The sequence below is a fragment of the Mustelus asterias genome, chromosome 12 (assembly GCF_964213995.1).
Source record: "Mustelus asterias chromosome 12, sMusAst1.hap1.1, whole genome shotgun sequence".
Classification (NCBI taxonomy): domain Eukaryota; kingdom Metazoa; phylum Chordata; class Chondrichthyes; order Carcharhiniformes; family Triakidae; genus Mustelus; species Mustelus asterias.
The window spans coordinates 66,925,520-66,938,070 of NC_135812.1; the positions used below are offsets into that span (position 1 = coordinate 66,925,520).

The 12,551-nt window shown below is 42.8% G+C and overlaps 1 protein-coding gene across 1 annotated transcript in view; it reads right to left on the minus strand.

Annotated features, from left to right (window-relative positions):
- Positions 1-3,338: 3,338 nt before the first annotated feature.
- The window catches only part of LOC144501534 (myosin-4-like), a 33,881-nt gene continuing 24,668 nt past the window's right edge, over positions 3,339-12,551 (minus strand). Inside the window, exons 31-41 of the mRNA XM_078225355.1 lie at positions 11,655-11,838; positions 10,646-10,811; positions 9,444-9,568; positions 9,014-9,322; positions 8,283-8,486; positions 8,051-8,176; positions 7,271-7,441; positions 7,064-7,168; positions 6,530-6,625; positions 6,296-6,424; positions 3,339-3,484 (exon numbers count right to left, since the gene is read on the minus strand). Coding sequence (XP_078081481.1) covers positions 3,461-3,484; positions 6,296-6,424; positions 6,530-6,625; positions 7,064-7,168; positions 7,271-7,441; positions 8,051-8,176; positions 8,283-8,486; positions 9,014-9,322; positions 9,444-9,568; positions 10,646-10,811; positions 11,655-11,838 — 1,639 coding nt within the window. The 3' untranslated portion in view covers positions 3,339-3,460. The remainder of the gene's footprint in view (positions 3,485-6,295; positions 6,425-6,529; positions 6,626-7,063; positions 7,169-7,270; positions 7,442-8,050; positions 8,177-8,282; positions 8,487-9,013; positions 9,323-9,443; positions 9,569-10,645; positions 10,812-11,654; positions 11,839-12,551) is intronic.

Consider the following 12,551-nt stretch of genomic DNA (forward strand, 5'->3'; position numbering starts at 1 on the left):
GTTTATTTATTAGTCACAAGTAAGGCTTACATTAACACTGCAATGGAGTTACTGTGAAATTCCCCTCGTCACCACACTCTGGCACCTGTTTGGGTCAATGCACCTAACCAACACATCTTTCAGATTGTGGAAGGAAACTGGAGCATCCGGAGGAAACCCACGCAGACACGGGGAGAGTGTGCAAACTCCACACAGACAGTGACCCAAGCTGGGAATTGAACCTGGGTCCCTAGCACTGTGAGGCAGCAGTACTAACCACTGTGCCACCGTGCCGCCCCAAATGACTATAATGTTCATGTTTTCACATATGTCTTTGAATGCATCATTGAAAATCTTTTTTCCATGATCAGTCAGAAGTTTGGTTAGTCGCTATCCATTTCTCCATAATTTTGTCTGTTATCACCTTTTGGCCTCACGAGGTATTATTCCAGAAAGAGTAAATTTAGTTGCCATATTTATAAAATGTAAAATGAAAATATTTTGTCTATGCTTTTAGGTTCAAGGCAACTATTGGATTAAAATAACAAGCCAATGGAAGGTTGTGATATGGTGACGTCTCCTGATCTATACAGGCTTCGCCCTTCTCTCTAATCTCTTCAATAGCCTCTTACATTCTTCATCAACCATAGCTGCATCCTTTAGCAAGGTTTTAAATCTTTGACAAGGAGGATGAAAAACTTTTTCTGTGACTTTTAAGACTGGAATGTTATGGCCATTCATGTCGGTGGGATTTTCCCATCCCGCCGCAGTGAACAGAGATTTGGCTGGACGCCAAATTCTCCAACCTCGCTGCAGCGGGAGCGTGGTGTGAACGGCCAGTATGATCGCGCCCACTGTGTTTTTTTCTCTCTGATTTTGTTCACGTGTGATTAGTGCTTGACTATCACTTGACAAGAAACATCAGGTTTTGTTAATGAGATGTAATAATATCCTGACAATGAATTGACTTTTCAAAAATAATTGCCAGATCATGCATTGGTCAAGTTTCATTTGTGCATTTTTCACAGATGGTTTACTTGACAGCACAGCTATCTCACTAGAGACTGCAGTGCTACTGATAAAATAGCAAATTGTACTTTCATACCCCTCCACTTTTCATCAATATCCACTATCTGGCAAATCTAGATAACATTTAACTAAAAGCAAAATATTGTGAATGCTTGAAATTTGAAAAAAACCCAGAAAATACCGGGAATACTCAGCTGGACTGGCACCATCTGTGGAGAGAGAAACAGAGTTTCAGGTCTTACAACTTTGAACTGTGACCTGATTGAAAAGTCACAGCCCTGAAATGTTAACTCTCTTTCTCTCTCCACAGCTGCTGCCAGACCTGCTGAGCGCTTTCAGCATTTTCAGTTTTTATTTAACATTTAAACAAATCTTTTCAACATATTGTGCAGGTGCGATCTAGCACAGTTCAGTTGAATGAGTCCATAACTGACATTTTGATCATAGGTCTAAAGCTCCTTGTGACCAGTACAATTCATTCAGATTCATCATTATCTTTACAGCTGCCTCAGAATTCTTTGTGTCATGTTGAGGATCATGTGTTTCCGCTTTGGGCTCTTCATCACAACACCATTTTGAGTTACACCTGAAGCTTGCATATTCATTTGCTTACTTCAATTCTACTGCTGTAATAGCCAGATCCACGATAGGCACTTGCTTCCTCATCCTGCCTGTCTCCAACCCTTCCATTGTACTGCATCCAGTATTTTAAAATCAGGCGATCATTGAGTCCTCCATCCACCACAAGAAGTCCCATTTGTTCCACAAAGGCTGCAGAAAATTACTGTTTCCCCAGGAATTGTTTCAAGGCAGCAGATATCCATTCCAATAGGGAGCCCATCTCCAAGAACTGAACACCAGTTAGAACCTGAAGTCAGTCCATAATGTAACACCTTAGCACGATCCAGCAGTTTAACCATGAGGACTGAACGAAGGCTCTCTTATATTGTCCGTCAAAGTCCATGATATATTCTTCCATTGAATAACCACCTGTTTTTCAAAATGTAGCGAAGTCAGACCATGCCTCATGGGCATTTCAAAAGTCATCTACCTTGTAAATTTTATCCAATAATTCCAATAGATGCTTCAAACCTTCATCATAATCCAATTGACCGGCATCCTGCGCACAAAATACTTTATTCCTGATGATATTTCTGGTGAGAAGCAACAATGCCAAGGCCATGCCTTGTTTCCTCTTTGCAGGGACGTGACCTGCATCCACAACATACTTCCATTGTCATATCAGCCAGTCTTCAAGAACATTGCAGAGTAATCAAGACCCAACAATTTTGACGTGATTTCTATAACTTTTCACATTGGCTACAAGGAGTGCAGCCTTTTTTTAAAAAAGCTTTCAACCTTCACCTGTACGCAACCATCTTCTGAAACCATGTTATTCCAAAGAGCCAGTAGGTGAAGAATAGTATCTTTGTCCATTCTTAACTTTATAACAGTGAAACATTGCAAGCATTCACCTCTAAACTTAACACACTCGAGTTTCAGTAAGTGTCTTTTTACATATATTCTCAAGTTAAAGCCCAATTAATGTCTATTACCTGCATACAATTAAACACAATTAATATACAAATAACACCCATTCCAAAACTCTTCATTTTATTTTGGAAACATTACTTGCCACCACTCCTGCCCCCTCAATGCTGTCAGAACTCTAACTAATGCATTTACCCTTTCGTGGGGGCAAGTTATGATCAGGAATGCGCTGCCGAGCAAGCAGATTTAATGGTCATTCTCAAAAGGAGTTTGGATATATACTTCGAAAGGAAGAATGTGCAGGGTTACATTCATTTGCTAGAGTAGCATATGAGGAGTGATCATTTGGGGAAAGTCGTGGAGGGTAAAAAAATCAACAAGAGCATCAAGTGCTGAAGGTGCCAAACCCCAGCTGGCAGAATTATAGCACCTTACTACTCCATTATGAAGCAGTCCATTTGGCTTAATGTCACTGTGGGAATGAAGGAGGGGTGCAGCACAGGCTGCTTCTGACTGTTCTACCTCTCACTAGACAATTATAGCAACCTTCCTTGCTGGAATGAAAATGGTTAACTGAGCATTTAACTTGCCAATCTTAATTATCTGACTCTGCCCGTCAATGGATAAATAACTGAGGTATCAGGGAACCTTCTTCATATTTCTTATCAGCAGGTATATTTATTGTATTTGAGAATAAAATGTTAGCAACACCAATGAGAATACAATTGGCTTACATACCAATTTGACTTTTAATTATACTTCTGGTCAAATATTTGATTTATCTTTGTTTTTCTCCATTGATTTATCCTAACTGAAGAAATTAGGACAGGACAAATCTCAACATGTTGCTGCTTTCTTTATTGGTAACACATAACTTGTAAGTCTAACACAACATAGAAAAATAAGTTACAAAGAAATACACATTTTGTGGATCTCTTCAGTGAACTCTTCAAGCTCGTAGTTACTCTTCAGCTTGCACTACCTTCTGTAAAATAACAAACAAGATCCAGTGAGTAAACTTTATTTTAAAATGATTCTATTCTTGTATAGACAGTATTATAATTTCTGGGAAAGCACTGTAATTACAGTTGCATGTATATTCAGTACAAAGCAATTGCTGCTGAGCAGTGATGCTAAACTAACAGTATACCAGTAAGAGGCCAAGTCTCCAAAGGACTTCAGGTGGGATTTTTCAGCCCTGTCCTCCACCGGGAACATCCTGTCCTGCCAGAACTTAACAAACTTTTGGCTGAGCCAAGAAGGGTCCTGTCATGACAGGGCCTAAAAATCCCAGGCTTAGTTTCACTTTGTTTCAGCTTGAAACAAGCCAGAGTTTAAACCAGGGGTTCCCAAACTGGGGGGAGCCACCCAGGCGGTCCGTGACAAGACAGGCATATTTGAAAATTTGAAAAATGCTGAGGAGCTGCTTGTCCAGTCAGCGGTTGATTTCTAGGGAAGCGCAGACAGCAAAGTGATGGGAAGAGAAGGTCTGGGAATGGAACTCGGAGTGGGTCCCGGACATGGGATGGGATGGAGGAGGTCCAGAGCAAGTCTCATGTGGAGGGGCGCCTGTGTGTGTGTGTGTGTGTGTGTGTGCTTTCTAGCATCACTCCTCCCATTAAAAATGACGAAGAAAATGACTTAAATTTTTTGGTAATAAGAAGATGACTTTTTAGATTACCCTGATGTGAAGATGCCGGCATTGGACTGGGGTGGGCACAGTAAGAAGTCTCACAACACCAGGTTAAAGTCCAACAGGTTTATTTGGAATCAATATTAGGAGCGTTGCTCCTTCATCTCGTGAGTCATCCTGATGAAGGAGCAACGCTCCGAAAGCTCGTGATTCCAAATAAACCTGTTGGTTTTTAGATTACCCATTCCTAAAGTGGGTACTACTTCCAGGGATCAGGGGTTTATTTTAAGGGGTCATGGGCGTGTGGCTTGGCCTGGGGTTAATGTGAGAGGGCTATGTAGCTGGTGAATATATTTGCAACTGTGTTACATTTGATTTCTCTGCTTGCACATATATCACGGCAAAAAAAGGGGTATCAACATTATGTGAATGTTTGAAGTTCCCCGATACTCTTGGGAGGTCACTAGGAGTTCCTTGGCTCGAAAGGTTCGGGAAACTCTTGTTTTAAACCACCCTTTCTCTGCAATTTCCAATATGTCTTCTTTCTTCCTTGCCTGAGAACACCATACCCCTCCCCCATCATGTTGACAGCCTCCTCTCCATGATACCTACTCATGTTGGCACAGGAGAACGTTTGCCTCCTCATTCATACTGTTCAAAGCCCTGAACACTCCCGTGAAACAATGATTTACTTTTGCTCCTTAATTAAGCATACTGTATTTGTTCCTCACAATCCATTCTCTACTACATTGGGAAGACCAAACACAGACTGGGTGATCACTTTACGCAGCACTTCCATTCAGTCTGCAGGCATGACTCCCCCCCCACTCCCCTACCCCCCCAAGCTTCTGGTTGTCTGTCATTCTAATTTTCCATCCCATTCCCATTATGGCTTTTCTGTCCTCAGCCTCCTATGCTATTCCAATGTAAGCTAAGGATCATCAACTCTGCTTCTGACTTGGCACTTTACAACCTTCCAGAATCAACTCTGATTTCCACAACTTCAGACCCTTACCCCTGCCCTTCTTCTTTTGCTCTCGGATGGCAGCTTTCATAATTCTGCCTAACCCGTTCACACATTTTTTTCTTCGCTTGTCCCATTGCCAGTTCTTTTTACCATGCAACATCATCTTTTTGTCAATCAATTTCTCCAGCTTCCCCGTTCTATTAGACCTTGCTTTTTGTTCTTTTACACCGCCCCCCCACCTCCCACCCGCCCCCCCCTCCCCCCACCCCCAGCCATATTTCCTTGCTTACAAACTGGCACATCTCTAAGTCTCTAAGTACTCCCAATCGGGACAATGAGTTATTGACCTGAAGTGTTAGCTATGTTTCTCCCTTCACAGATGATGCCAGATCTGTTGAGTAATTCCAGCATTCTCCATTTCTTGTTCAGATTTCAAGCATCCGCAGTGTTTAGCTTATACATTAGAGTTCAAGGCCGGAATCTCTGACCTCGCTCGAGGCTGGGATTCTCCAGTCCCGATGCAGTAGATGGAGATTTGGCTGAGTGGCAGCGGTAAAAAGTGTGCGGGACAGGAGAATTCCGGCCTAAATCTAGTGTATTGTCAAACCTGGTTTGCAGAATGCTCAGAGTCCTAGTTCCATCATCTTAAACATTTAGATCCTCACTTTCTAAACTTTGAATTTTTAAAACTTTTATTGAGGCCTCTACCCTTCCCTGTGTCAAGGCAAGCCAACAACTCCCTCCTGGACAAGACTATTATGTGGCGGCATGGTGGCATAGTGGTTAGCACTGCTGCCTCAGAGCGCTAGGAGCCCGGGTTCGATTCCCAGCTTGGGTCACTGTCTGTGTGGAGTCGGCGCGTTCTCCCCGTGTCTACAAGGGGTTTCCTCCGGGTGCTCTAGTTACCTCCCACAGTCCGAACGACGTGCTGGTCAGGTGCAATAGGGGATTTTCACAGTAACTTCAATGCAGTGTCAACCTAAGCCTTCTTGTGACACTAATAAATAAACTTTACATTTATTATAGTTGCAGTCAGACAAAAGCTTTGCAACTTAAGTGTAGCTCTGTCAAGCTGGAGTTCCAAGCTACAGCTACCTGCACATTGGTATTTAGAGTTAATGTCAATTGATTGGAATAATATACAGTTGTGGGACTACGTGACAATATACCTACTGTACTTGAAACAAAAAACGTACCTGGATGTCACGGCTTTTAGCCCTGAGTTTGTTGACCTGGGATTCCGCGATATCAGCACGCTCCTCAGCCTCCTCAAGTTCATGTTGCACCTTTCTGAACTTGGACAGATGAATGTTAGCCTGTTCCTCCTGGAATGGTGTCAAAAAGAATGATGATTAGGCATACATCTCTAAAAGTAGAATTCAATTCTTGAAATGGGAATACAGCACTGGATGCCATTCCGAATTACTTACCGTCTCCTCGCATTGCCTCTTGTAGGCTTTAACCTTCAATTGTAATTTGTCAACTAAATCCTGCAGCCTCAGGAGATTCTTTCTATCTTCCTCAGACTGTTAAAAATAGAAACAAGAACCATGTAATTCTAGTCCTTACCTTGTAAGCAAAGGTGGAATATCAGAATTAATCATTTCTGGTCTACTTTTATAATCTTTAGAATGAATTTTAGACTCCCCTTGCCTATCCAAAGGTTTAAGGTGGGAGGGGAGGGATACAAAAGAGTCCAGAGGGGCAATTTTTTCACACAGAGGGTGGTGAGTGTTTGGAACGGGCTGCCAGTGGTAATAGTAGAGGCGGGCACAATTTTGTCTTTTAAAAAACATTTAGACAATTACATGGGTAAGATGGGTATAGAGGGATATGGGCCAATCGCAGGCAATTGGGACTAGCTCAATGGTTAAAAAAAAGGGGCAGCATGGACAAGTTGGGCCGAAGAGCCTGTTTCCATACTGTAAACCTCTATGACTCTATTTAAAATTTTATTTCCATACCTGATAGGTGAGTTCCTTGACCCTCCTTTCATATTTGCGAGCGCCTTTGATAGCATCTGCGCTACGTTTCTGTTCAGCTTCAAATTCATTCTCCAGTTCACGCACCTAGTGTCGGAGAATACAAACAGTTGTGTTTTCAAAGTAAATGCTCCATGTTTCCATTCTGCTATTCAGACATGTCATTCAGGGTTCAGTATTACTACATACCCTAGCTTCCAGTTTCTGGATCTGCTTCTTTCCTCCCTTCATTGCCAACTGTTCGGCCTCATCCAGGCGATGTTGTAGGTCCTTCACTGTCTGATCCAGGTTCTTCTTCATTCTCTCAAGGTGAGCACTTGTGTCCTGTTCCTTCTTCAACTCTTCAGCCATCATAGCCGCCTTGCAGTAATTAAGTACAATAAATGTATTAGGTGAGGCGGTGGTGTAGTGGTATTGTCATTAGCCTAGTGACCCTGGGTTCAAGTCCCACTGTGATAACTCTCATGATCTGCATGGGGAATCATCGGTTGGGCTTGTAGAATATGAGCTCCTTGAGGACTGATAATTAGTCCACCAGGTGGAACTCGTATATCAAGCCCTATATAAAGCAAGATCCTGAGAGGGCCTATTAACCTTTTGGTTGCAGTTTGGATCTGTTGTGTTCACCATAGGCTTGAGGTTCTTGTTTATTTTCATTTGTGCAATAAAAGCACGGTTTCTTCACAACTGACCCGTGGAGTTATTATACCCACCTCAGCAAGTGGTAAATTTTGAATTCAATTAAAAATATCTGGGATCAAATATCTAATAATCATTGTCATAAAAACCCATCTGGTTCATTAATGCCCTTCAGGGAAGGAAATCCGTTGTCCTCGGAAAGTCTGCTCTCTGTGACTATAACCCCCTACAACAATGTGGTGGCCCAGCCAATGATGCTCTTATCCCATGTATTTGTATAAATCAGCATGAAAGACCTAAGTGTCACTACACTTTGAATTTAGAACTTACATCAGTAATTGCTTTTTTCGCCTTCTCGTCAGCATTTCTGGCCTCCTGAATGGCATCCTCTACTTCAGACTGAAGATGGGCGATGTCGACTTCAAGCTTCTTTTTAGTATTGATGAGGTTGGTGTTCTATCAGAAACGAAACAATGGTTCTGATTACATGAGAGAAGCAGCAAAAATGTATTCCATGAAAAGCCTTTAGATAATACTCTTCAATCTTCTGACAGCAAATTACCTGCGAGTGCAGAAGTTGCACACGTTCACTAGCATCAATAAGTTCTTGTTCAGCTATCTTGCGAGATCTTTCTGTCTGTTCCAATGCTGCTCTCAGTTCTTCTATTTCAGCCTGCTGAAGGTTGCTTCTGCGTTCAGACATAGCCAGCTGCTCCTTGAGGTCCTCATTGCTCCTCACAGCTTCATCTATTTGCAACTGTGCATCCTGAATAGCATAACGAGGGACTTTCGTTAAGTTGCAATTCTCTACATTTGATGAAACCACTAGTTAATGTTGTAAATAATTACTTAGTACCTGCAGAGGTCATTTAACCCAATTTTAATATTTATTGCAAGTATTTGAAGGGCTACAGTGGAACAGGGGGCGGCACGGTGGCACAGTGGTTAGCACTGTTGTCTCATGTTGCCAGGGACCTGGGTTCAATTCCGGCCTTGGGTGACCGTCTGTGTGGAGTTTGTATGTTCTCCCCGTGTGTGCACGGGTTTCCTCTGGGTGCTCTGGTTTCCTCCCACAATCCAAAGATGTGCAGGTTAGGTTGATTGGCCATGTTAAATTGACCCTTAGTGTTCAAGATGTGTAGGTTAGGAAGAGTAGTGGGGTAAATATGTGAGGTTGCAGGGATAGGGCCTTTGGAAGATGCTCTGTCAGAGAGTCGGTGCAGACTCAATGGGCCGAATGGCCTCCTTCAGCACTGCAGGCTTCTATGATTCTATGAACAACATTGCCCATACCTTAAGTTGAGCCTGTACAGTCCTGAGATGCTTTATAGCTTCTGTAGCCTGGCGATTTGCATGACTCAACTGGATCTCCATTTCATTTAGATCACCTTCCATTTTCTTTTTGATTCTCAGAGCATCATTTCGGCTTCTGATTTCTGCCTCCAGAGAAGCTTGCAGAGTGTCCACAACTCTCTGACTGTTCCTCTTAATTTGATCAATTTCTTCATCCTTCTCAGCAATCCTTCTGTCGACTTCTGATTTTATTTGATTCAGTTCCAGCTGGATACGCATCAATTTGCTTTCTTCGTGCTCCAGGGATGCCTAAGTAGAGGGACAAAAAAATATGCAAGTGAGTCAAAGTCTTGGATGCTGTTGAACCCACCTTCAGATTTGTTGGAAATAGTGTGATCTCAATGGAAACCATGACCATTTATTCATATACCTCTGCTTCTTCCAGAGCACTCTGGATTTCAGTCTTTTCTGCCTCGGCCTGTTTCTTAGCCTTTTCCATCTCATGCAGTGCCTTACCACTATCTCCAAGTTGTTCAGTCAAATCTGCTATCTCCTCTGTTTAAAAAAACATGACAGTAAATCAGCTTTCTCTACGACAACAAACATTTGCATTTGTAGCTTCAAACTGTTCTAAACACCTTCACAGTGGTACTATAAAATAAAATTTGACACTGAGCCTATTTTCTTTCTTTATTTATTCACAGGATATAAATGTCGACAGCAAAGCCACCATTTGTTGCCCCTCCTTAATTGCCCTTGAAACCAAATGGCATTGCTGTGGGCCTGGAGTTACATGTAGGTCAGACTGGGTAATGGTGGTAGATTTCCTTCCCTAATCATGAATCTGATGGGTTTTTGCAACAATGACTGAGACCGGCTCCATATTCCAGATTTAGTAATTGAATTTAAATTAAAGTTTATTTATTAGTCACAAGTAAGGCTTACATTAACACTGCAATGAAGTTACTGTGAAATTCCCCTAGTCGCCACAGTCCGGCGCCTGTTCAGGTCAATGCACCTAACCAGCACATCTTTCAGACTGTGGGAGGAAACCGGAGTACGCGGAGGAAACCCACGCAGACACGGGGAGAATGTGCAAACTCCACACAGACAGTGACCCAAACCAGGAATCAAACCTGGGTCCCTGGCACTGTGAAGCAGCAGTGCTAACCACTGTGCTACCGTGCCACCCTATTCCACCAGCTGTCATGGTGGGATTTGAACCCATGCCCCCAGAAAATTAGCCTGGGCCTCTGGATTACAAGGCCAGTGACAGTGGCCAGAATTTCTGACCTCGCTCAGAGCTGGGATTCTCCAGTCCTGCTGCAGTGAATGGAGACCTGGCTGGTAGCAGGAGTGAAATCGGAGAATTCCGGCCATTAACAGGACACCATCACCTGAAGCGGTACTCCAGGAAGGAGATGTTCGTTGATCAAAAGCTTGGCCAAAAGAGGAAGGCTTAATCAGCATCTTAAAGAAGAGAGGTGACAAGGTTTAGGGAAAGAATTTCAGAGCTAAAGGCCTAGAAAGCTGGAGGCATGGCCATCAGTGGTGGAGTAATTTAAATTGGTATTGCACAAGAGGTTAATACACAATACTAAAAGAATATTATAAATTTGAAAAATAACACACGCTGAAGATTCTTGTTCTCTCGTTTGAGTGTTTCAAGTTGGTCCAAAGTTTCCTCATAAGCATTCTTCATTTTGAAGAGTTCGGTACTTAAAGAACGAGATTCCTTCTGAGATGCCTCCAGTTCAGACTGGCATTCCTCATATTTCTGTTTCCAGTCTGCCAGAATCTGTCAGTACACAAGAATTAAAAGGTTGTCATTACTCCTCGGCTGAAACTTTTATAACTTTTCTACTTCACAAATCAGTTTTACAGATCCAATTTTTTTAACCTTTTCACAGGAGGTGGGTGCCGCTGGCTAGGGCAACATTTATTACCCATCCCTAATGGCCCTTGGGAAGGTGATGGTGAGCCACCTTCTTGAACACCCACAGTGCTGTTAGGAAGAGAGTTCCAGTATCTTGACCCAGCGATAGTGAAGGAACGGTCATATAGTTCCAAGTCAGGATGGTGTGTGACTGTATACTGCTGTGTCCTGTCCCATCGGCAAGGCAGGCCCAGGGATGGTGATGTTGGTGTCTGAGACATTGTCTGCAATATGTGATTCATGACTGTGTCAGGCTGTTGCTTGACTAGTCTGTGGGACAACTCTCCCAATGTTGGTAGAACGCCCAAATGTGAGTAAGGAGGACTTTGTAGGATCTACCATACTGGGCTGATGTAGGGTGATTCATAAGGATTCAATCCTTTTTGACTTTGTAGCAGTTTAGTACAACTGAGTGGCATTTAATTTAACAACTAGTCCATTTAATGCCAACCACATTGCTGTGGGCCTGAATTTACATACATGTAGGCCAGATCAGGTTAGCGAGATTTCCATCCCTGAAGGACAATAGTGAATCAGATAGTATTTTTCCAACAGTCGACAAATGGATTCAATCACCATTCCTGGGGCTAACATCTAATTACAGATTTATTAATTAATTGAGATGTGACCCCATGGCTCCCAGAGTATTAGCCTGGATCTCTGGATTACAAGTCCGGGGATCTTACCACTATGTCACCACCTCACCTTGTCAAAGTTTCTCTGTTTCTTATCAAGAGCAGCAGCAGCAGCATTCGCTCGCTCGACATCAATCATTAGATCCTCCACTTCATTTTGCAGTCTCTGCTTGGTCTTTTCCAGTGAGGCGCATTTGGAATTCACTGCCTCAATTTGATCCTCAGCCTCTTGGAGTCGCTGGGCAAGTTTTTTTCTGGAAAATAACGTTGCAAAATTAAGCAGAATTGAAACATGACAAAATCATGGACAAAGAATTGATTAACTCACATAAGAAAGGACACTGAGGCTCATTTCCGGAGGAACAGAATTGAAGAGCAGAGAAAGGGCAGTAGTTAGGTGATACAGTGGTTAGCACTGCTGCCTCCCAGCACCAGGGACCCGGGTTCAATTCCGACCTTGGATCACTGCCTGTGTGGAGTTTGCACGTTCACCCCATGTCTGCGTGGGTTTCCTTTGGGCACTCCGTTTTCCTCCCTCAGTCCAAAGATGTGCGGGCTAGGTTGATTGGCCATGCTAAAATTATCTTCGTGTCAGGAGGATTAGTAGGGTAAATGAGGCTGGCGGGAATAGGGCCTGGGTGGGATTGTGGTGGGTACAGACTCAATGGGCTGAATGGCCTTCTTCTGTACTGTAGGGATTCTATGAGAAGTTATGTAAAAATATGTAAAGACCCATATTTATCGTACTGTTCAAAACTCTGGTTTCATTTTCATTAGAGGATTTAGAGGCACTGGAGGTAATGTAAAAAAGAATTACAAGGATAATACTAGAACTGAGAGCTTATACCAATCAGGAAATATTGGTCTGGGGCCACTTCCTCTAACAAAGACAAGGCTGAAAGGTTACTTGGTTTAAAACTATGAAGAGATTTTATAGACTAGACATAGAGATGGGATGGCACAGTGG